Here is a 25,061-nt window from a genome sequence, read left to right as displayed (position 1 = left end):
GCAGCCGAGTCCAGCCGCCACCTCTAGTGGCCGCTGCCGCCCTCCGATGCCACCTCTAGTGACGGACACCAGCAGACCCACGGCGTTCGTCGGAGGCACAGCGTTGTCATCACTGTTGGCACTCCTATTGGGCGATGAGCCGGCTCTCGAGTCACCGCTAATCCGGCCTTCGGGCTACTGCTATTGCACTCTACCTTTGTGACCCACGTTTTGCACTGTGTGCTGTGTTCCGGCCACCGAACCACTGTATTTCGTATCGCTATTATGATTATGAGTTATTGGTATTATCTGGCATGCATGTCGTGTCCCAGCCTGCAAGCCACTGCGGTATTCCGGCTTAGGAGTCGTCGTCCTATTTTGGCTGACATTCCCCTTTTTGATCCATGCTGCACTGGATTCTATGTCGTCACTCCCAGATTTGGCTCCTCAGCTGACCCACATTCATCTACCCTTCAGGGTCGCGACGACTCGATCAGCATCGCGACCAGCTCACCGATCCATCTGAGGACGCCCCCCAGAGCCAGGGTACGTCACTGTACTCACCCTGTATTTATTTTGTTGTTCTACTATTATTCGACCGCTTATACATTCGTGAAACCTGCCTCGAGCATCGGGATACCGGGGACCAAGGCAACCTTCTGACGACTTGGTCAACATAGAAGGCAGTGTTGGTGCAGCGGAGGCCGGCAAGAGGGGAGTGAATTGCTGAAAACAAAAATTAAACTATACCCTCCTCGTACTTTCAACTCAATTAGTGCAATAGTGATAAATTAATAAAGCAATAAAAACTAAATAAAGAAATACAGAGAAGATCAGGATTTTAACCTGGTTACAACCAAGAAGGTTGTTAATCCAGGGCAGTAGAAAAAGCGCAGTAGAAAAATTCTCCTTCTCTAAAGGCGGAGAAGTCTTTTACACTTTGGAAGCTCAGAACTATTGCTAGGAAACACTACACAGTTGATTGCTTGAGTTGTTCTTGAATTCCTAGCTCCAGGGGCCTTTATATAGGCCCTGGAAATCTTATCCCGAGAGTCCAAGGCGCCTCCAACACGGTTTAAGGCGCCTCCAACTCAATCTGCGGATAAAACTTTATCCGCAGCGCAAACGGTCAAACTGGCCTGCTCAAGGCGCCTTAAATCCATTCAAGGCGCCTTCAATGTGTTTAAGGCGCCTTCAAGGTTCCTGCTACAGTAATTTCTGCTACAGTAACTTCCCGCCTCTTTTGACTCCTTTTCTTCTTCACTTTGTCTTCCGAAGCTCCGTTTGTTTGGGTGATTTCGGACAACTGAAATAGGGCTCACCCGAACCCAATTTCTGGCCTTCCTCGAGTAGCCTTCCATCCCGGCTTAACGTCCCTCGAACGCCGCGCAAGCTCTTCACGCCCACCGGAGTACTCTTCCGCAGCTCTCTCGTCCTTCGGACGCACCGAGCCCGTCGGCTCCCTTCCCGTGCCGTCCTTCTCGCTAGCTGCGTCTTCCGCTCGACTTCCTGTTCCTAAGCTCCTGCACACTCAGACACAGGGATCAAACACAGCAGGACCTAATCAACTTGGTTGATCACATCAAAACTACCACGGGGTCCAACAGGCAGCTCACCATCCGGGTCATGGAGATGCGGTCAGCATTCCGAACACGTCATTCCGACAGTTCCGTCTTCTCAGATTCCCGACAGGATCAATTAATATTTATTGTAGCAAAAAGGTGATTACACTCACCCCAGGCGCCCCTCACAACCTCCGTCCCCAGGTTATGTGAAGGGAGATAAATAACAAGGTCAACTTTTAGCCAACCGCTAAGTTCCGAGAATTGATCTCTTGTCCTATTATAGCAAGTCTACCGCCCTCTAACCAACCGACATCCCGTGGGGACAATATTTATACACCAACTTGAGGAAGAGTGTTGGAAAATTAGGAGATCCTAATTTCATAAAATCAGGAAATAATATTTGAAAATCAGGAAATATTCTTTAACATCTTTATTGCATAAAATCAAGAAATAATCTTTGATTTTAGGAATTTCTATTTCTTAAGTTTTCTTTTTTTTTTTATTTTGTATCTTATATTTATTGATATAATTCCTAGGTGAAGAAATATGAAAAATAATTATTTTTCTTCCCGATTTATCTTCAATTTTCGCCTGCACCATATCAACGAGTACGACGACACTACTGACCAGAGGAGCACTTATGCCACTTCAAGTATACAACCCTGCTACACCAATATTCTGAGAGATTCAAATGTTGTCTTCCTCACCACATTAATCGAGCTAATGCAGCAGTGGTTTAACACTTGGTTCATACAATCCTTTGACAACTTTGCCGCATTATTCTTGCATTATTTTTCTGACTCTAAGAGGTATCCCACCCACCCCTCAGTTAATTTCAAACAAAAATCATAGGAACCCCTGCGTTAATACGTCCAACGATTCACTCGAGCCATACTAGAAATACCCTCAGCGATATCCGAGATCCTAATGAGCACCTTCGCACAAAGACTTCGAGAGGGGGACTTCTTCCGCTGATTAGCAAAGAAACCCCGAATGGACTAATATGAATTTCTCACTCGTGCTGAGAAGTATATTAATATGGAGGAGACTCAGAAAGCCCAGCAAGGAGCCCAATTAGCCAAGGCTGTGGAGAGCCCTTTCACCCTTTGCGAGTTTGGAAAGAAAGAGCTATGCAAGTCTACGACGATCACCTACTATTGATGAAGATGACTTTATTTTGATCTTCTTTTGCATTGCTAACTTTATCAACCCTATTTCACCTTTTGCAAAAAGAAGATCAGAATAAAGTTAACTTCATGACCGCTGATGATTCTTTTTGCTATATTGTCATGTCGTTTGGGTTGGTCTTCGCCGAGGGCGTAATGTCGAAGTTTATGTTGATGATATTTTCATTAAATCCTTGTTGACGGATGACTTAGTGCCCGATTTGGAGGAGACCTTCGCCACTTTGCGAAAGTACCAGATGAAACTTAATCAGAAAAGTTCATATTCAGCATCAGGAAGGGACAATTTCTAAGCTATATAGTGATCAAGCAGGGACTTGAAGTCAATCCAAAAAAGATAGAGGCTATACAGCAAATGTAGTCTCCGTAGAATCTTCCGGATGTGCAAAGACAGGTTGGAAGGGTCACTGCCCTATCTCGTTTCATTTCCTACTCCGTAGATAGAAGCTTTCCCTTCTTCAAGATCCTCAAAAAAACCGCCTGATTCTGTGGGATTAACTATGTGAGATGGCCTTCCAAGAGTTGAGGGAATACTTGGTCAAGTTGCCAATAGTGACTAAGCCCCATTCTAGCAAATAATTGTGGGTATATCTAGTTATGTCTGAGGTAGTTGTAAGTGTCGTGCTGATCCAGCAAGAACAAGGAGAGCAATACGCTATATATTATATTTCGTTATCTATTCAACAGGCGTGAGCTTCATTATATTGGTCTTGAAAAGCTAACTATGGGGTTAAACGTTGATAGCTCAGTGACTGCGCCCCTATTTCTTATCATGCTTGCTTGTGGTTGTAACTGACACATCGCTCGAGCATATCCTCAGCTACCTAGAGGCGATAGGGAGGCTAATTACATACGCAACTGAACTAAGCGATATGACATAGAATATCAACCATGTCTTTCGATCAAGACACAAACCCTTGTAGATTTCTTGGTAGAAAGTATGCAGAAATAAGAACCATGGATGGTCTATGTGGATAGTTCATCCAATAATAAAGGTAGTGGAGGAGTAGTGTGGGTATCTCCTCGGGGAAAAAAATTATATTAGTCGTACGACTCTACTTTCATGCATCAAATAATAAAGTAGAGTATGAAGCCTTATTAATAGGACTCCATGTCACTCATAATGTAGGTCACACAGGTCCTAATACATATGGATTCTCAACTTGTTGTTCAATAAGTAAAAGGTGTTTTTGAAATCAAAGATGAGAAGTGTCAGAAATATTGTAAAGCAATAGAGTTCCGTGGAAGTGTTACTAAACAAGCGTCTTGAGCAAAAAAATGATGAGCTGGCATGGCTAGCTACCTCATTAGGGGAATGGACCGCCTGAGAGGTGGCGGCTCAGGTGGAGTTATTACCTCATTTAGGATCAAATCCAAAACTAGAAGTGCTCGACTGGAGAAGGTTACCTAGTGACCCTGTGCATAGAGTCGGTCAGTTCTGTCTTCTTGACGGAGTGCGGGGCCACTCTTAAGATGTCTACGGGACCAAGAAGCCGATTACGTACATGAAGGGTCGTGCAGGAGTCATGTAGGAGGTCATACACTGAAAGCATTGTTGACCAGCTATTTATGACCTATTCTAGAGTGAGATGCAATGTGACTAGTGAAGGCTTGCGAGACTTGTTAAAGGCATCAACCATGGTAGTCCCGAATGGTATAGTTGATGAGGGGAGACAGCGATAGAGTCTTACACCTGGCGTAGTTGGGTAGTTGGCCAGATATCACATTAGATGCATACTGCCTTGCAGGGGAGGTTTTGAGTCGCAAGGTATGATGACTGCAACTGTCAAGAGTTGTTAGAGGTTGAGGTTGAAGAAAATTAGCTAGGCAAAGATGCCTTCGCTCGAGGCGGTTCATGTGCACGAGCATTAAGTTGAGAGATCTAGACTGCGCGGGGCCGAAGGGTGTTCCTACTCGTGCGGGGGGGATGAAGAGACTATTTACCCGCACATGCTTCCCCAGGTACATTAGAACCAATTTGTCAAAAATAAATAAATGAATAGAATTTGGGTGTTGCGTAGAATTTGGATTGAGTTTAAATTAAACCAATCGAGTAGGTGTGATGACTAAGGTTACGTGGGGTTAGAATAGGAGGAGTTGATTTGGATTTGCTTTGGCCAATTTATAGCCAAACCAAATTAGTTAGTGACCAAGAATAAGAGGATGACAATGAATATGGAAGATATTGTTGCATGTCCATCAAAATCTCCAAGATGCCAAATGATTTCTAAATTACTTAGTACGAGTCTTAGATTGACAGCTTTTTTGTGGTAATCCAAGTATCCAGCTCTTTAAAATGACTAATTTTGGAGGTGACTAGCCAGTCCCACGAAAGTTTCCCACCGACTAGATTGGCAGCTTTTAGATCAGTATTAGGTGGGCAATATCAGTAGCATCATCATATTAAATATTTGTATAATGGTTTTGAGATGAATGAATTTTAGATGAGTGTGTGAATAAGATGAGTAGTGTCATCATGTTAATATTTATATTGGTGTTTATGATGTAAAACGTCAATTATAATTCTATTTCATTTAACATAGACATATAAAACATGGTGTGTGGAATGTAACTAGAGGAATACAAGGATCAAAGTATTGACCACTAGTCATAATGTTCGACCATACATCACTGGTCAACCAATGGTTGTTACGGTAATGGACATGTACTTTAAACACTGACTATAGCTGAATGTGGTCTAACTAATTTCTTGGCAATACTCAAACTTTTTGTACTTGTAATTATTGGCCTACATATTGGGTCATAGATTATTTGTTTTCTCCAGATAGTTTTGCATCACCAGTTTATTGACCGACTAGAATAAGATAGAGATTGAGTTTAATTTTCTTGCATTAAACTTAGAGACATTGCTCATCTGCTAAACAGATAGGATTTATTGTGAGACAATAATAGCATTCTTAATAAAGTATTCAGATGTTATCCTTAAAGACATATCAGAAAGGGAAGTTGAGTAACCTGAATAGGGAGCTTGTCAACAAAGAAATTGAACTCTTCTCCCCACAACGGATCTCTAGAGCAAGGTTTCATTGAGCTGCATGAGGGAAATTTGATGCCTTCAAATGTTTATTCAAACATCAAATGGTTCAATGAAGTAGAGAAGAGAGATCTATTGGCTACAAGTTTATATCAACTACCTAAATTTTTCCAGAAACAAAAAAACCTTTTCAAACTCAAGATTTTGCCAAAAATAGGGTCAGTGAAACATTTGTATAGCTTTGCTACAGAAAACAAGAATATTTTACTGGGTGTGCAAATAGTTATACTGCAACTAAAGTTACTTTGTCAATTTTCTAAGAAATATGGGTTTTGATAACATTGATAATTTCAAAAGTATCAATCAACAGTCAGAAGAAATAATCATGCTTTTGCAATTTGATACAAATCCATTATCTTTGCATCATTGTCTAGTATGGTTTAAAATTTTGACCATGCTGAGGTTTCAATCCAAGACCGAAAAGAAAGTTGAGAGTATAACTTAGACCAAAATCAATGTTAGCTAGACTCACCAACATCTCGATAATTATGAGCTTGCTTTTGTTTGTCACCCTTATATAGACATTGATACTAACTCTTAATAGTTCTAATTCCATGATCATCATCTTGGGTTACATATGTGTATCCTTTCTCACATGTCCAAGGATCTTGTGCTGAAGTCAGTGGAACATAAATGTTACAACCACCAAATGCATCACCATTGTCGTCACTTCCATGAGTACTTACTTGCATTGTTATTGACATCACTATCATCATTTCAAACTTTTAGTCGGATGATGTTTCATCACTATCATCATGTTCTTCATCAATTGCATCGAGTGGATTTTCACTAATTCTCAATTGACACCTTCCCTTAAATGTAGGAGTTTTGCCTTTTACTTTCTCTTTAATAAAAATTGCAAGAGCTTTATGTTTGTCGTTCTCTACGAACTTTGGTTGAGTTTAGGGTTGGGATGTTTGAGAATGTCAGGGCCGAAATTTAGAAAATCTAAATTCTTAGTCAAAAGCTTCATCATCTTCCTCACCGACATTCCGTCTAACTTATACTTTTTCAATTAGTAAGAAATTGAGATGGTTGAGGTAGATCTCTTGTTTCATTAATATATTCTCAAACTTAACAATACTCCTCCAATTCATTATTAGATCATCCTCAGTTTGAACAAATCCAATATCAAATAGGTCTATTGTTCTTCTTTCTTTTCGTTATTGCTCTTAGTTGAAGATGCATATTATAATAAGCGTAGACCAACTTCTGCAAATAACAATAAGAAAGATGATTTCATACTTTTGTATGGATGAGGCAACAAATTAACCAATTTCTTTTTTTTTTTTTTTTGCAACCACTTGAATACATTGTCTGTGAGAGAATTTGTACCGTAGCCTTTCAAATTTGAAGTTTGATTTATATTGTAACCATCACTCAACTATAACATAAATAAGAACAAAATTTAAATAGTATTTATATTTGTTGACAATAATTAATAATAATTTTTACTATATTTATTTGCATCTATTTTATATCTACCTGACGTTATTAAAGAATCACTAAAAAAACCATATGCCTATCGAAATAATTGTCTTTCATTAATAATCTCATTAACTATTCTCTATTTGTTTGCTCTTGATATTACATTTCTGCGAGCCACTAACAAATCTTCATATGTGGCAAGATTTACGATGTTGATATGTCAAATTGAGATAATAACCTAAAATAATTACACGTATATAATTACTAATAGCAATATTAAAAATTCTTTATCATTAAAAAATATACATCTGTAAAATATATTTTCCCACATGGTTATCCCATTTTGCAGTGATTATATCAATATAATATTGATACTTAATTGGTGATTGTAGATGTCTCTTAATTTTCTCTTTTGCTATATACATTAGATGGTAAGCGTTGTTCATTTGTGGTTTCTTGTTCATATTGACTTTACGTAGAACGATGTAAAAGAGCTCTACAACTATAAGAATATCTATAATATAATCCCAAAATCTAACAGATATAATAAGTTTTTGCACTTCCCTACCTTTAGTCATGTTAGAGTATCGAGAAGCTTCCCAATCCTCAGAAGTGAATATAGCCTTCAATTCGACTTTTTTACCTAGTTGCTTCCGATAAAAAAATCTCCCCAACAATAAATTTTCTTATTAATCCATGAACCCAATGATATTATAGAGGAATTTTATTAACGATTGACCTCTTTTCACTACCTTCACTATATTAAGTTTACCGATATATGTCATCACCAAATCAATACAGTGTGATGCATATGGTGTCCAAAATAATATTTGATACTTTTGCTCCAATAACTCTCCATCCTTCTTAAAGTCATGTTCTACACCTATCTCTTGATAATCTACAATTACATCAATAGATTTATGAAATATTGTCTTTCTATTGTAGTATAATAGAAAGTTGATAAGGCTCCTCTATGTAGGTCTTGTTCTGCTATCACACATAAACGTAACCCTATATAAGTTCCATTACTTCTTGCATGATAGGATCCACTTGATGTCTTTCATTTGGAGTTGGAGGTTGAATATAGAAATCAAATTTTTAGATGTTTGATTGGGGGAATTTGATTGAAATAAAAAAAATTTAACAATACATTGACCGATTGATTTCTTCTCCTCCCTTATATAGGCATCATTAATCCTAGTATGTTTTCTAGCTTGGTATGGGAATACCAATGGATTAATATCATGTGTACGTTTTCTTCCCATTAAAGCAAAGAACGACTAATACCACCTTGTATTAAAGTAACACAAATACTTGCACTCCTACCTAATGTTATTGTAATTGTTGAGCCACTTCCACTAGCGCAAACTATATTGCCACTATATCATATATGTTGCTTATATTCATATTGAGTTTGATAGACAGGTTCTCTAAAGAAACATCACGTTGTTCTTTATACTTTAATTTTTTTTTTGTCATCAAGTTCCTCGTTTATTGTACAATAAATTTCTTAAGAAACTTTTGAACATTTAGAAACATCTAAATATCCACCAACAAAATGTTATTTCAAGCATGTGACCTCACTATCACATCCAATTATATCACAATGCAAACATTACCAATAAAATCGATTATCTTATCAACATACGTGTCTCCAGGATGGATTATAAGATTGTTATTTTGGTATCATTACATATCATTATAAAAAATTAATAGTAAAAAGAACAAATAATTCACAATAAATATTAATTATACTATTAACTAAATTAATATAAGAAAATTATTTGATAAAAAAAATAGAAAAATATCTAATTTTAATACAAATAATAAATAAATAAAATAAATATCTTCATATAAAAATATTGGGAATTCACCAAAGGATACACGCAGAGTTGGAAAATTCCCAAATCACACACCATAGATTGAGAATTACCAAAGAGCACACATATTTGAGTTAGTCTTCCCGTTCTAACCCTCCCACCAACGTTAGCTTTCCACACGCCGGTTTCCAATGCATTTAAGCCAAATTATCAAAAAATTTAATTCGAAAGTAATTTCTGTGGTTCGGATACACGTGATCTCATCATGTCTCTCACCCTCTCTCTCCGCTACATGATATTGATCTCCATGCTTACTATATCTCTTCCTACCCTTATAAATACAACGTCATCACGAACCTCTTCCTGCTTACCTTACCTCTTCATGCAGCTTGGTGGGATTGCAAAAGAGTGAGCAAAAGCGGGAGTAAGTAGAAAGTGGGAGTATTATCATAAGACGTTAAAGAGGAAGGACAATGATGTTGAAGAATATCGATGTTGAAGAAAAATTTGACGAACTGAATATTGAGAAGAAAACAGATAAAGATTTAGTGATGTACGTATAATATTTGCTACAGTTTGTAAAATTGGACTATAATGTGTAAAAATACAATGTACACAAATGGTGTTAATGTTGTCCATCGTTGTGAGGGAAGATTGGAACAACACAAGTAATATGGTATCCTCCATTACTTATTTCGGGCTCTCTAAAGGTGCTTCACTATTATACTAACTTTCGGTTTGAACGTGGTCCTAGTTTCTCGGAGACCAGACCCACATAGGGCCTAATCTCGGATCAGGCTAGGCCTGTGGTAGTGCTGATCTTCCGGCACCAGGATCGTGTTGTTCCTTGATGAGAACCAAGGTTTGACACCATATGTACCTTCTCTTCACTCGACCCTTCCTAGTGGTTATAAGTTTGCATAAATCTAGCCTAAGCCCATTAGTGGATTCGACCAAAATCCACTGATCGACCTAGATAGGTCTGATTGCTCATTTCAGGTTGCGTGGGTTTATAAGGTTGTAAAGAGTCCAACGATGTCCTCCATTACTTATTTCGCCTCTCTAGAGATGCTCCACTATTATGCTAACTTTCAGCTAGAACATGGTCATGGTGTCTGGGAGACCAAGCCCACAGTGGACCTGATCTGGATCTGACCAAGCCCGTAGTAGTGTTGATCTTCAACACCAAGCCCATGTTGTTCCTTGATCAGAACCAAGATTTGACACCATGTGAACCTTTTCTCACACAACCGTTCCTAGTGGTTACAAATTTACAGAAATCCAAATAGCCTAAGTCCATCAGTGGATTCCAATCAAAACTCACTCGTCAACCTAAACAGGTCAGATTGCACTCATTTTAGGTTCCATGGATTTCTAAGGCTACAAAGAGTCCAATGATGCCCTCCAATGCTTATTTCAGCCTCTCCGGAGGTGCTCCACTATTATACTAACTTTTAGCTAGAATGTGGTCATTGTCTCCAGGAAATCAGACCCACAGAGGACCAGATCTGGATCCAACTAGGCTCGTAGTAGTGTTGATCTCCAGACACTATGCCTACATTCTTCCTTGATCAGAACCAAGGTTTGACATTATATATATCTTTTCCTCGCTCAACCATTCCTAGTGGTTATAAGTTTGCAGAAATCCAAAAACTCTAGGCCCATTAGTGGGTTTCAATCAAAACCAACCTAGATAGGTCCGATTGCATTTATTTTAGGTCTAGTAGCTTTCCGAGGATACAAGAAGTCCAACGGTGTTGTCCATTGCTTATTTTGGCCTCTCAAGAGGTGCTCCACTATTATGCTAACTTTCAGCTAGAACGTGGTCCTAGTTTCCGAAAAATCAGACTCACGTAAGGCCAAATCTAGGATCAGACGAGACCCGTAGTAGTGTTGATCTCCCGACACCATACCCATGTTATTCTTTGATCATAACCAAAGTTTAACACCATATGTATTTTCTTCTCACTCAACCCTTCTTAGTGATTGCAAGTTTGTAAAAATCCAAATAGCATACGCCCATCAATGGATTTCGGTCAAAACGGTAAAGTTATTACTTTGTGACCAAAAAGTCACGGGTTCAAATCCTAGAAACAACCTCTTAAAAAAATAAGGTAAGGCTACGTACAATGGATCCTTTCCCAGGACCTCGCATAGCGGAAGCTTCGTGCACTGGGCTACCCTTTTGTTTGCTTTTTGAATTACAACAACACTTGATTGTAATATCGTAACTTTGTTTACTTAGTTTGTAATTTTTTTTTGGAGGACGATCATATTGCTAAAGAAATTCTTCTGAGATATGGAATATCTCAGAGACGATCATTTGCTTGATGCAAATTCTGCTGTGGGGAAGTGAGCTAATGTAGTAGAAGTATCCGAAACAAATATTCCATCCTCTTCTGGGTATACTGATATGGGGAACACAAATAGAAATATAAGCAACCCTTGATCTAAATGAATAAGCAAGTAACCTAAAAGATGAGATTCCGAATACTTGCATGACACTTTTTAAATGCTTTGAGCCTATATATGGATTACAAAGCAATTACAATGTAATATAGATGTATAAGAATTCTTAGTTGGTGATATGCAAATTGAATAATATGAATTTCCCCAAGAGCAGTAAAGTGATTTAGAGGAGGAGTTTCGGTTGATGATCCATATGTTATGAATTCACGATTACTATATAGGCAATTGAAAGGCAATAGATGAGTTGGAAAAAGATTCCTCGGACTATCATGAAACATCTAGGTTGTACTTTCTTTCATCACCTAACAAACTCTAACAAACCGGGGACCACCTCACGATTACGGAGGTTATATGAGGTGATATAAAAAGGGAAATTCTCTCCGCTGGCAAGGTACGCAGACATTTGCATCTGAAGTCCTACCTCCTTGCACTTTCTCTACTATTCTTCTTCCACTGTCAAGAGAGAAAACTGACTTAAGCATCGGAGGGCCTAGCCAGGGATTCCCACCCCGATCTTAGGTCACTAACGCTTTGTTGGCTTGTATGATTGTGCGTAGGATCATTAAGGAGTTCCTTCAGATCTCGAGAAGTTTATTATTCCTCGACCAACCACTCATCGGAGCCAGCACATCATCTCATAGCCTTCAGACAGGATCAAGTTAGCATCATCTGTGGGAATCTGAAGCTACGAAATGGAGGAGGTTAGAAAACTCAATACCATCTAACGTAGGAGGATCTGGAGTTGATCGCAGAAATTACTTCAACAACAACAACAAGCCAATACTGGTGGTATGTTGCCACCACCAAATCCGGTAGTATCAACAACCGCTCATCAAAGGGAGAGAGGGGTTGAGGAGGGTCATGTTTGCTCCCTGCGCCTCCCTCATCAACTTGGCGCCCCAAGCACTTTTCCGCACATAGTTTGAACGGATGGGCCAAGGAGTACTCCATGAATCTTTAGGAGAAGCACCTATGCGGGATAAGCGCAACGAAAAGGCCGTAGCAAGTGATAGCTCCCCAGAGCAGATTGTCACCCCATTTTCTCAACGGGTATTAGACGATTCATTGCCAAAGCATTATCAAAATATGAATATAGGAGAATATTCGGGGACAACCAACCTAGAAGATCTTCTCAAGTTTAACAACGCTGCACTCCTTCAACAATTTACTAATGGCGTTAAATGTCGGATGTTTCTCACCATATTTGGCAGAGCAATCAAAGATGGTTCAAACAATTGCCAGATAACTCTATTCGTCGCTTCAAGGATTTCCGCAAGATATTTCTTCACCACTTCTCCAGCAACCGGCGATATCACAAAACCCCTAAGAGCCTCTTCTCACTTAAACAGTAACCCAAGGAGACTATTCGAGCCTACATCAAGAGGTTCAATCAGGTGGCTATGGATGTTCCCACGGCCACCACGGAGATTTCTTCAAAGATTTGGTTAAAAAACCTCCAACTAACTTTAACCCGATGATTGAACGGGCAACTGAATTCATCAATATTGAAGAAGCTCAAGTTGCCCGAAAAAAGGAGGGGGTTACACCCGCTTCCGCTCTAACCCCTAAGCGTCCAGTGGCACCTACTCCTTCACCCAAAGGACCTCGTGTAGGTCCTTCAGTATCGTCATCCAAAGTCATGACCTCAAGTCGTACAACACGTGGGGGTTCCTCGAGAAGCCCCACGAAGGTTGTGTATGTATCATCAGACAACCACTCACAATACGGAAGATTGTTATACTCTGCAAAATCAGTGAGAAGGCAATCCCAGATATCGTCGTCGTTCTCTAGCTCTAAATCGCCGACTGTACCCACGACGAAATAACCCGCTCAAGATTGAGTATCGGGCGACCGAGCCACAACCAAGTACCTTACAACTCCCGGCTGGGCAAGCCCAAATGCCCACCCGAGTGCAACAAGAGTAGTCATCTGCCCGACAAGAAGAAAATCGTAGTAATGCCGCTTGAGGTAATATCAGCATGATAGTCGGGGGCCAACTGATGGTGACTCCAACCAAGTAAGGAAGTCACACGCTCAGCGTTTGGTCATTCATGAAATCAGATACAATGCAAAGCAGGCGACTGAGCCCGAAATCAGCTTCGGGCCTAGAGATCTAGAGAGAGTAGAAATACCCCATGATGATGCGCTAGTAATTAAGGCTGTGATAGCCAATTACAATATCTCTCGCACTAGCTCCGTTAACATCATCTTAACGGCCCTGCACGAGGTCCTTTGGGTGGAGGAGTAGGTACCACTAGGCGCTCGAGGGCTGGAGCAGAAGTGGGTGTAGCACCCTCCTTCTTTTGGGCAGCTTGATGAATTCAATAGCTTGTTCAATTAGCAGGTCAAAGTTGGTTGGAGGTTTTCCAACCAAATCTATGAAGAAATCATTATCAATAAGTCCCTGAGAAAAGACACTTACCAAAATCTCCGTGGTGGCGTGGAAACATCCATAGCCACCTGATTGAACCTCTTGATGTAGGCTCGAATAGTCTCCTTGGGTCACTGTTTAAGTGAGAAGAGGCTCCAAGGGATTTTGTGATATCGCCGGTTGCTGGAGAAGTGGTGAAGAAATACCTTGCGGAAGTCCTTGAAGCGACGAATAGAGTTATCTGGCAACCGTTTGAACAATCTTTGGGCTGCTCCGCCAAATGTAGTGAGGAACATCCGACATTTAACGCCATCAGTAAATTGTTGAAGGAGAGCAGCGTTCTCAAACTTGAGAAGATGATCTTCTGAGTCGGTTGTCCCCGAATAATCCCCTATATTCAGATTTTGATAATGCTTTAGCAATGGGCCATCTAATACCCGTTGAGAGAATGGGGTGACGATCCGCTCTGGGGAGCTATGGCTTGCTACGGCCTTTCCCTTGTGCTTATCCCGCACAGGTGCTTCCTGGAATACTCCTTGGCCCATCCGTTCAAACAGTGTACGGAGAAGTGCTCGGGGGGTGTCGAGTTGGTGAGAGAGGCGCAGAGAGCAAGCGAGCAGGACCCTCCTCCTCAACCCCTCTCTCCCTTTGATGAGCGGTAGTTGATACTGCCAGATTTGGTGGTGGCAACATACTACCAGTGTTGGCTTGTTGTTGTTGTTGAAGTAATTTCTACGCTCTGCCGTTGATGAGCAACTCCAGCTCCTCCTGCGTTAAGGTTGTAAGTACTCCGGGTAGTTGTGATGTAGTTAGCCAAGTTCAGTTAGGTTTTGTTGTGTTTGATCCTTGTATCTAAGTATGCAGGAGCTTAGGAACACAAGAAGTCGAGCGGAAGACGCAACTAACGAGAAGAGCGTGCACGGCGGTCAGAGGGACGAGAAGCCGAGGAGGAAGGCTGCTCGAGGAGGAGACCGGAGTTGGATTCGGGTGAGCTCAATTCCGGACGGCCGAAGCATCACCTAAGCAAGCGAAGCGAAAAATGGTTAATAAGGGAAGTTAACCATTTTCGGATGAATAGTACAAGGGTACCTTCAAAGGCTTTGAAGGCGTCTTCCATGAAGGGTGCGAGGACGCCTTCAAAAGCTTGGAAGGCGCTTTCAGTGAACAATACTAGCCTCAAGTAACCGTTTGTTTCCGTTAAGTTATAGATAAAACTTTATCCACTTCAAGGTGCCTTGAACCCTTTTGAAGTCGTCTTCCACCCATGAATAGGATTTTTCAGTAGCTATAAAAAGGCCTCTGGAGTTAGAAAATATTCAACAACTTCTGTATTAACTTTCCTAGTCATTTCTTGAGCTATCACCCACGGATAGGCTTCTCGGCCTTCAACGAAGGAGATCTTCTAGTGTTTTTCAACGCCTTAGATTAACAACCACCTAGATTGTAACTAAGTAAAACACTAACTTTTACCTACTCTTTTTAAGTAGTTATTTATTTTATTATTGTTATTTTTTTGTGCTACTAATCAAATTAAAAGAACGAGAAGGGGTTATTTTTTTCTTGTAGACAATTCACCCCCTCTTACCGGCTCTGCTGCACCAACAAAGGTGACGGTGTTAAGTTTTCCAACCTCCTCCATCTTGTAGCTTCAGATTCAAGAGAAGATTCCCACTGACGACGCCAAACTTGATCCTATCTAAAGGTTATAAGATGGCGCGCTGGCTTCGATGGGCGGTTGGTTGAAGAATAATAAGATTCTTGAGATCTGAAGGAACTCCTCAACGATCCTACGATAATCAGATGAGCCAACAAAACGTTAGTGACCTAAGATCGCGGTAGGAATCCCTGGCTAGACCCTCTGACGCTCAAATCAGTCTCCTCTCTTGACAATGGAAGAAGTACAGTAGAGAAAGTGCAAGAACGTAGGACTTCAAATACAAATGTCTGCGTACCTTGCCAGCAGAGAGGATTTCCCTTTTTATATCACCTCACATAACCTCCACAATGGTGATGTGATCTCCAGTTTGTTAGAGTTTGTTAGGTGATGAAAGAAAGTACAACCTGGGTGTTTCGTGATAGTCCGAGGAATCTTTTTCCTATCCACAGATGTACCTCTTTTGTCGTTTATGTTCGCACCATTACAGAGGTTGTTGGAGGAGAACGTTGTTATAACTAATTCATCAATGGGAAACCAAATAGTTTTCAAAGGAGTTTTCAAGGGAATATTCCCCGACAATCATGTTAGGCTGTCAAAATGTTGTTGGTACCCCAAGATAGTTTTGATGTAATCAACCATGTTAAGTTAGGTCCTGTTGTGTTTGATCCTTGTGTCTAAGTGTGCAGGAGCTTAGGAACACAAGAAGTAGAGCGGAAGACGCAGCTAGCGAGAAGGATTGCACGGGAAGAGAGTCGACGGGCTCAGTGCATCCGAGGGACAAGGTGCTGCGGAAGAGTACATCGGTGGGCGAGGACACGCGTGGCAGTCCGAGGGACAAGAAGCCAGGAGGAAGTCTGCTCGAGAAGAAGGCCGGAAAATGGGTTCGGGTGAACTCTATTCCTGTTGGCCTAAATCACCCAAGTGATGAGAGGAGCAGTGAAAAAGCAAGAGAAAGAAAGTGGAACTCAGTAGCAACTGCTAAAGGCGCCTTCAAGCTATTGGAAGGCGCCTTCAAGCCTTCATGGAAGACACCTTCAAACTATTGGAAGACGCTTTCAACCCTTCATGGAAGGCGCCTTCAAACACTAAAGGCGCCTTCGATCGGACAAAAGTGAACATTGGGAAAGGATAAAGTTTTATCCTTTCTTGCTTCTCTAGAGGCGCCTTCCAACCTGTTGAAGGCTTTCAACCCTAAACCTGTTGAAGACGCCTTCCAGCCTCAGATAAGATTTTCCAGGGGCTATAAAAGAACCCCTAGACTTAAGAAATAGATACAAACTACTATATTCATTTCCTAGCACTTTCTGAGCTTCCAACGAGTATAAGAGACTTCTCCACCTTCACAGAAGGAGATCTTTAGTGCGTTTACTTGCCTTTGATTAAGAACCTCCCCGGTTGTAACCAAGTAAATCTTTTGGCCTCTTCTTTTCAAATTGTTCATTTGTTTTGTTTTTAACTGCACTACTAATCTGAGTTAAAAGTCGAGGAAGGATATTTTTATTATTTATTAACAGGCAGTTCATCTCCCCTCTTACCAGCCTATCTGGGTCCAACAAGTGATATCAGAGTCCAACAGCTTCAGGAGGACTAACCGCCGAACGAAGCACACGAGATGGCCGGACCGAACATCAACCCATCAAAATTCGAGAGGAAATTCGCCAACTGGAGAAAAATATGGAGGTATTTTTTAAAACTGATTTCAAGTTGCTTTTAATAATGGAATTTGGCTTTGTAACACCTGAAGGCAAAGAAAAATACCACTTGACCAAAAAGGAGCAAGCCGACTTCGTGACAAACGGCAAAGCAGAATTCTATTAGCTAAGCATTTTACCGCTATAAGAAGTCAACCAGATCGGAACCTACGAGTTTGTGAAGGAGCTCTGGGAGAAATTCTGGAACTACACGAAGAAACCTAGGAGACGAAACTCGCGAGATGGGATCTACTCAAAAACCATATCAGCAACATCAAACTGGAAGAAGGCGAAACCGTTGCTCATCTTCACTCAAGAATTAAGGAGCTGATCACCAGACTCACGAATCTCGGAGAAAATGTAAGTAACTGAGATTCGCTAAAGTACGCACTTAATGCATTCCCTAGAACTCCTAAATGGGCATCCTGAAAGACAACTGCCCTAAATTAAAGAGCAAGGAAAAAAGACCAATTCAAAAGAAGCATCAAAATCTAAAGGCAACGTGCGACGAAACGTCGTCCGAATCGGAGATAGAAGCCTTCGCCGGACTTACGCTAGTAGCAAGTCACCAAGAAGACAAAGACGAAGCAAGCTCGTCCGAAATGAGCATCAAAAGCATCAATGAAGGGGGAGTGACATCGGAAGAAAGCAGTACTTCAGGGGGGAGCTTCGGATCACGGGATCGACAAGGTAAGTCAGGTACGATCTCTTCCTCCTGACAAATTATTTCAATTTGTTAAATTATTAACAAAGAATTATTGTATGTTAGAAAAAGAAAATAAAGAATTAAAATCAATTCTAGCTAAATCTTGTCGATTAGAGAACTTCGATAAAATTAAAATTGAGAATGAAAAATTGCAAAAAGAAATAGAGCATTTGAAAAATCACGCATGCTCAAATATTCAACATATTAGAAAATATAATGGATTAAATTGGTATCTTAAATACCATAAGGGTCAAATTAGAAAAATTTCAAAGAAATATGTAACTAAGAAATTCTTAGTTAATCAAGTTAGAAGGAATTTATTTTGGATTCTAAAATCATATCTAGACTAATTTAATCATATCTAGACTAATTTTCTTATGGACTTAGGACTTTCAGAGAGAAAATTAAACATAAATTTCTTTAAGAGGCTTTGTCTAGAAAGTAGTTGTAGTTCCAATAACCTAGAAGGCCTAGTACCTCGCCACAGCCTGAAAGCTAATTATAGAAATGAAAGTTTAAATGACAAAATGATAAGCATGTAATAATAATTAAAATAATGCTGTCAATATTTGTCAAAAAAATACTATTAGAAATTATCTAGAAATAATTTTTTTACTTAGAAATTATTTCATAAAATTTAAAATTTTTAAAAGAGTTAGAAATTTTTTTAAGAAATTTTTTTTGTTTGTTTTCTACTTGTTTTCTTAACTCAATTTTTTTTCAGGCGTAAACTTTAAAAGTTTTTTTTGGTTGTCTTCCTTAAACTTTTATTTTTGACCTTACTAATTTTTTTTAAGTATCCTCTTTTATGTGATCAAAGGGGGAAGTAAAGATTAAGTCTTGGGGAATGTAGTAATTTTAAAATTTTTGCACTTTGTTGAATAATTACAAATTAATTATTTTTTGCTTTATGTTGGTTTATCCTAACTTAACTTGGGTTGCCCACATCAAAAAGGGGAAAATTGTTGGTACCCTAAGGTAGTTTTGATGTGATCAACCAAGTTAAGTTAGATCCTGTTGTATTTGATCTTTGTGTCTAAGTGTGTAGGAGTTTAGGAACACAAGAAGTCAAGCGGAAAACGCAGCTAGCGAGAAGGATTGCATGGGAAGGGAGTCGAGGTGCTCGGTGCATCCGAGGGATGAGGTGCTGTAGAAGAGTACACCGATAGACGAGAAGAACACGCGCGGCGGTCCGAGGGACGAGAAGCCAGGAGGAAGTCTGCTCGAGGAGAAGATCCGAAAATGGGTTCGGATGAGCCCTATTCCGGTTGGCCTAAATCACCTAAGTGAGAGGAGCAGTGAAAGAGCAAGAGAAAGAAAGTGGAGCTCGGAAGCAGCTGCTGAAGACGCCTTCAAGCCTTTATGAAAGGCGCCTTCAAACTATATTGGAAGGCGTCTTCGACTGGACAAAAGTGAACGTTGGAAAAGGATAAAGCTTTATCCTTTCTTGCTTCGCTGGAGGCGCCTTCTAGTCTGTTGGAGGCTCCTTCCAGCCTCGGATAAGATTTTCCAAGGACTAGAAAAAGACCGTTGAACCTAGGAAATAGAAAACAACTACTGTATTCATTTCCTAGCTACTTTCTGAGCTTCCAACGAGTGTAAGAGGCTTCTCCGCCTTCAAAGAAAGAGATTTTTAGTGCGTTTACTTGCCTTGGATTAACAACCTCCCCGGTTGTAACCAAGTAACTCTTTTGGCCTCTTCTTTTCAAGTTGTTCATTTGTTTTGTTTTTAACTGCACTACTAATTTGAGTTGAAAGTCGAGGAAGGTTTTTTTAATTATTTCGCAGTTCATCTCCCCTCTTGCCGGCCTATCTGGGTCCAACAAATGTTGTATGTTATTTGCCTGCTAGATGTATCTCAACCGCTCCCATAAAAACCTGCTTAGAAACTAATATAATACACATATTATGCCATAAATTCACTTGAGGAATCATATAATAAAGCATGTATGTTAGAACTATATTTTAGGGATACTATATCTTCGGGTAATTTAAACACGTCCAACCTTTGTCAGGCTAGGCATATTTAGAGAGTTATATGTCTAATCTATTCTCATCTGAACGATGGTGTATGTATAAAGAGTCTTATGAGACGAAATATTATTAAGCCCGCACGACCCTTGTCTGGTTGAGTGTGTACCAAAAACCTTCTGCCCGCTTAGCCTTACACGGCTGAACGTATATCAAGAGTTATATATAAGATTGAGCATTTCTTGATCCGTCCGGGCTTTGCCCAACCGGGTGTTCACAGAGAACCTTATTTCCGTTTGGCCTTCACCCGATCAAACGCATATCGAGAGCTATATATATAAGGTTAAGTATCTCTGGGTTTGTCTGGGCTCTGCCTTGCCAGATGTTCACAAAGAACTTTAATATTCGTTCAAGTTGACCCACCAAGTATTTCACACTAGAGTCATCTGAGCAAGACCCAATAGTTAGATGATCAACTGAACCAGATGGGGATTGCTTTCCTATCTCAACTTTACCTCCATACTACCTTAACCAGAATATTCCCGTCATCTCCGAAACCTACTCGATACCAACCCGTATCAATAAACTAAATCGACAATTTTAAATATATTTTAAATATTTTTTAAATATAAAAAATTACATTAAAAATTACATTAAATTTAAAAAAATAATTTGAAGTATTGAGAATAATAAAAAAAATAAAACTAATAGTGAGCACTTATAACAATTAAATATTAATAACAATAATTTTTAATTAATATATATTAATGTTTTAAAAAATAAAACAATATTGAAATTGTAGCAGCATAACATGATACGATACCAAAATCGTATCGTTCCGGTCTTAAAACCTCGACACGGATCAAAATTTTAAATCATTATATCATGCTTAAAGGAACCAAAATCCCTAGTTATAGTGACTCCTGTCATATCCTCTCTTAGTCATCTGTATAAAAACAATTAGTTCAAAATGAGGATGAACTATAAAGGGTGGTTAGCTTGAGTCTAAGTCTTCTCTTTAGATAATTTCAACTAATTCTTGAAGCCTTTTATTTAGTTGCATATTCTGCATTGAAAACTCTTGGATTCTTTTCATATGGACAATGCAGCTAGGATATTCACCAGAGTATGATGCTCTTGTAGGTGTGTAAAGATGTTGTCTTTGGTGGGTGGTTAAGGTGCAGCCTCTAGGTAAAGGGATGCCAAGTAATGACAACTTAACCAGGGTAGGGACTACATCCATAAAAACCTACAAAATTTAAAATAATAAATTGTGAACTGCATTTAGAAAATGATAAAATAATTATAATAATTACCACACTAAGCAATGCTTTCTTCAACAATGCCCTCACTTTATTAGTATATTAATATATGGAGATTTATCCTTGGTCCTTCAATAATATATAGTCGTTAGTGTAGGGAGCACCAGATAATCGAACCTGATTTTGATAATAGATGAAGGTCCAAAATTAAGTTATGTTATGATCTAACGAGATTGATCAAGTGTGCAAGTAGCTCAAAGAAAAGCCTTAGTAGATCTGTACCGGATACTAGGCAAAGTCATAGTAGGTCTTAGATACTAGGTAAAGGTGGAAGACTTGACAGATCGAGACACCACGCGGAATGTCTAGACGGATCAATGGACCGGATGTCTAGCAAGTCAATGGGTCAACGAGGATCGGACATCGAAGGAAGCTCTGGGGTTAAAGATTCAAAGCAGAACAAGAGTATGAGACAGTAGCAAAAGTTGTGCTGAAACTGCTGTTTGAAGCCTATTTTAAAAGTGATTTTTGGCGCTTGGACCAACCTCGAGCCCCCCAACCCAGCCTAATCCAATTTGACACCATTGTGAATTATCCATCTCCAAGAGAGTAGACTGCTGATGTGGCATGAACTTGACGAAGCTATATCCGACTGTGTCCATCTCCAGGCGTCTGTATGCTGACGTGTGCAAACCAATCGAAGAGTGTCACCTCATCTGCACGATAGCCTGTGTTCGGGCCATTCGGGCGCCAGGAGTTCACTATTCCGGCCAACTTCTGATCTCAAGTTTCTGCACCATAGAGTTAGCATAATAAGCATATATGTAAATATTAAATGGTGACAATCTTACAACTATCCAGTCTTAACTTTGGATTTCCCATGAAACCCTAGATCAAATCGACTCCTATTGTTCCCTTCAAACATCAGTCCTCCAAATCTGTTTGGACTTTCTATTTAGCATCTGATCCTTTAACCTCAGGGCTTCCTTCGATGTCTGGTCCTGGCTTACCCATCGACTTGCTAGACATCCGGTCTGCTAACCTATCTAGACTTTCCTCCTGGTGTCTCGATCTGCAAGGTCTCCCACCTTTGCCTAGTATTCGGTCCAACTGATTTGACGAGTCTAGACTTTTTGTCTAGTGTGCTCGATTTGCAAGGTCTTCCACCTTTGCCTAGTATTCGGTCCAACTGACCTACTAAGGTTTTCCTTTGTCTAGTATCTGATTCAGTTGACACACTAAGCTTTCCTTTGAACCACACTTGATCAATCTTGTTAGATCACAACACAGCTTGTCATTATTAAAATCATATTTGATTATCTGGTGCTTCCTGTACCAACAATCATCCTTTTTTTATTATGGCAACCTGATTAAAAGTTAAGTAAACATAAAGCAAAAATAAGTTTTCAAAACCCTCCCCTTAACTTAAGACCTGAGATTTACATTTTAGAAATTTTTGAAAAATACTTGGACTTTTTGAAAAATAAGACAATATATATATATATATATATATATATCAAAAAATCAATAGATAAGTTAAACAGAAAATGATAGAAAAAAAAATTTAAAAGGATTTTAAATGGAAGTTCGAAGAAGATAGAAAGAATTTTGAGAAAAAAATTTTGAAAACAATTTTAAAACATATTTGAAAAAGATTATAATAGAAAATTGTTAATGGAAATTTTAAAAAAGAAAAAACTTTAAAAAGATATTTTAGAAAGGAATTAATGGAAATTTTTAAAAAGAAATTTTGAAAAATGTTAAAAAAAAAACTTTTCTTGAGCATGAATATTGGAATTATTATGGAATTTAAAACTTGCAGCAAAGTATTAGGCATTTTTGAAACAACAAACAAAAATTCGATAGTCCAAGAATGCATGCATCTATTTTAACATAAATATGATTGAGACTACTCCTAGTTGATCGATTTGATTAAGTCAAGAAAGAAGTCAACTAGGTTGTATGTCAATGTGAGTCAACCAAAGTCAAAACTAGCAAAAATCAAGTCAAACATAGTCAACAAAAGTGCTTAGTACTAAGGAGGTGTCAATCTGAATACGCTGCTAGTCTACTGAGGGAGGTGGAGGAGTGTAACTCGTGCTCCAAGATCTGAACATCTCCATCATCTAAAGATGTTGGGTCTGCTAGTGCTCCTCCAATTTCTGAAACTCACTAACTACAGTCTGCTAAACACTGATGGCTGACCCATGAAGACTAGTGACTGATCTATTAAGTATGATCACTCTATCCTCTAAAATAGGGGTAGCTAGAGGTGGAGGAAGCTAAGGATGGTCTGAAAAATCAAAATCAGGTAACTCCTCTACTAGTGCTGGCTCAGATTGAGACTAGTTTCCCCTTCTCCATGTAATATCATCTCTATCTACATGTATCCTAGCTAATGAATGGCTTCTAACACCTACCATGACAAACTCATTTAGGGGTGTAACATTACATGACATCAATCCCTAATGAAGCTAGTAGTGAAATTAGAATATGACAGTAGGACTGTGCACCCTCTTGCTAGTGTTGATGCTGGATGAGTATATGATGGTATGAAACATGTGCAAACTAATATCTATATTCAGCCTATGACAAAATGCATGGAATGGTAACATCATAGCAACATCCTAGTGGTCAAGGGTAGAATGCAAGTCACTAAGACTCTGTACAGGGCATATTCCTGTATTCTAGTTTGACATAGTTGAATTAGCTCACTGTGGGTACCCTCTCCTCAAAAAAAAAAAAAAAAAAACAAATACAAGTGCATCATATCTAGTGTAATATGGGAATAGAGATCATCAAATGGCAAATCCCTAGGAGGATAACAAAAATATAGATAATGAATCTCTAAGTCCTAGATGGTTCCTAATGATAACAAGAGAAAGTATAATATCCCTACCTGCGACTCTAGTATTATAAGTGATGTCATCAATTATAACCAAGTTATTGTACAACTCGGCGTACATCCTCTATTAACCGAGCTAGTACAATAAACTAAGTTCTCTAATCCATAATACTCAATCACCTCTATAGTAGGTATACATGATCTCACGAAAAATGTCCTATAACGATATCTACAAGCAAAAGTATGTATGATGTAGATAAAAATATAACCCTAAGTTCTTCTATAGGAAATCTGATATCAGTGCTAGGAGTACTAGAAGTATCAACCTCGGTGATCTTTCTCCTTATCCCATCAACATAAATAAATAATTTATTTCTAAAACAACTTAAATGAAAACAAGGAAAGTTTATGATATTACCTAGGCATTATTGACGACTATTATAAAAACTTAGGGTTATTTAAGATTTAATTAAAATTAAATTATTAATTAATGAAAATGAAAATTATTAATTAATATTAGTCGTCAAATAACCCTAAGTTCTTATAGTAGTTGTCAAAAAATGCCTAGGTAATATCCAAACTTTTCTTGTTTTCATTTAAGTTATTTTAGAAATAAATTATCTATTTATGTTGATAGGATTAAGAGAGACCACTGAGGTTGGTACATTTAATACTTCTAGCATTGATATTAGATTTCCTACAGAGAAACTTAGGGTTAAGTTTTTCTCTACATCATACATACCTTTCCATACCATATATCTTAATAGAATATTTTTCAGGAGGTCATGCATATCTACTATAAAGGTTATTGAGTATTATGGATTAGCTAACCTAGTTTATTGTACTAGCTCGGTTAACACAGGATTGTGTGTCGAGTTGTATGGTTAAGATTGATGACATCACTTATAGTAATAGAGTTGTAGGTAGGGATATTATATTGTCCTACTATCATTAGGGAGCATCTAGGAGTTAGACATTCATCATCTACATTTTTGTTACCCTCCTAAGGATTTGTCATTTGGTGATCTCTACTCCCATATTACACTAGATACGATGCA

At 39.0% G+C, this 25,061-nt stretch overlaps 1 protein-coding gene across 1 annotated transcript in view; it reads right to left on the bottom strand.

Annotated features, from left to right (window-relative positions):
- LOC121978719 (BAG-associated GRAM protein 1-like) overlaps window positions 1-14,416 on the bottom strand; it is a 96,719-nt gene extending 82,303 nt beyond the window's left edge. The window contains exons 1-3 of the mRNA XM_042531022.1: window positions 14,078-14,416; window positions 13,371-13,429; window positions 5,705-5,780 (exon numbers count right to left, since the gene is read on the bottom strand). Of these exons, the coding sequence (XP_042386956.1) occupies window positions 5,705-5,780; window positions 13,371-13,429; window positions 14,078-14,416 (474 nt within the window). The remainder of the gene's footprint in view (window positions 1-5,704; window positions 5,781-13,370; window positions 13,430-14,077) is intronic.
- Window positions 14,417-25,061: the final 10,645 nt, after the last annotated feature.

The sequence above is a fragment of the Zingiber officinale genome, chromosome 4B (assembly GCF_018446385.1).
Source record: "Zingiber officinale cultivar Zhangliang chromosome 4B, Zo_v1.1, whole genome shotgun sequence".
NCBI lineage: Eukaryota > Viridiplantae > Streptophyta > Magnoliopsida > Zingiberales > Zingiberaceae > Zingiber > Zingiber officinale.
This window is presented reverse-complemented; position numbering and strand designations above follow the sequence as displayed.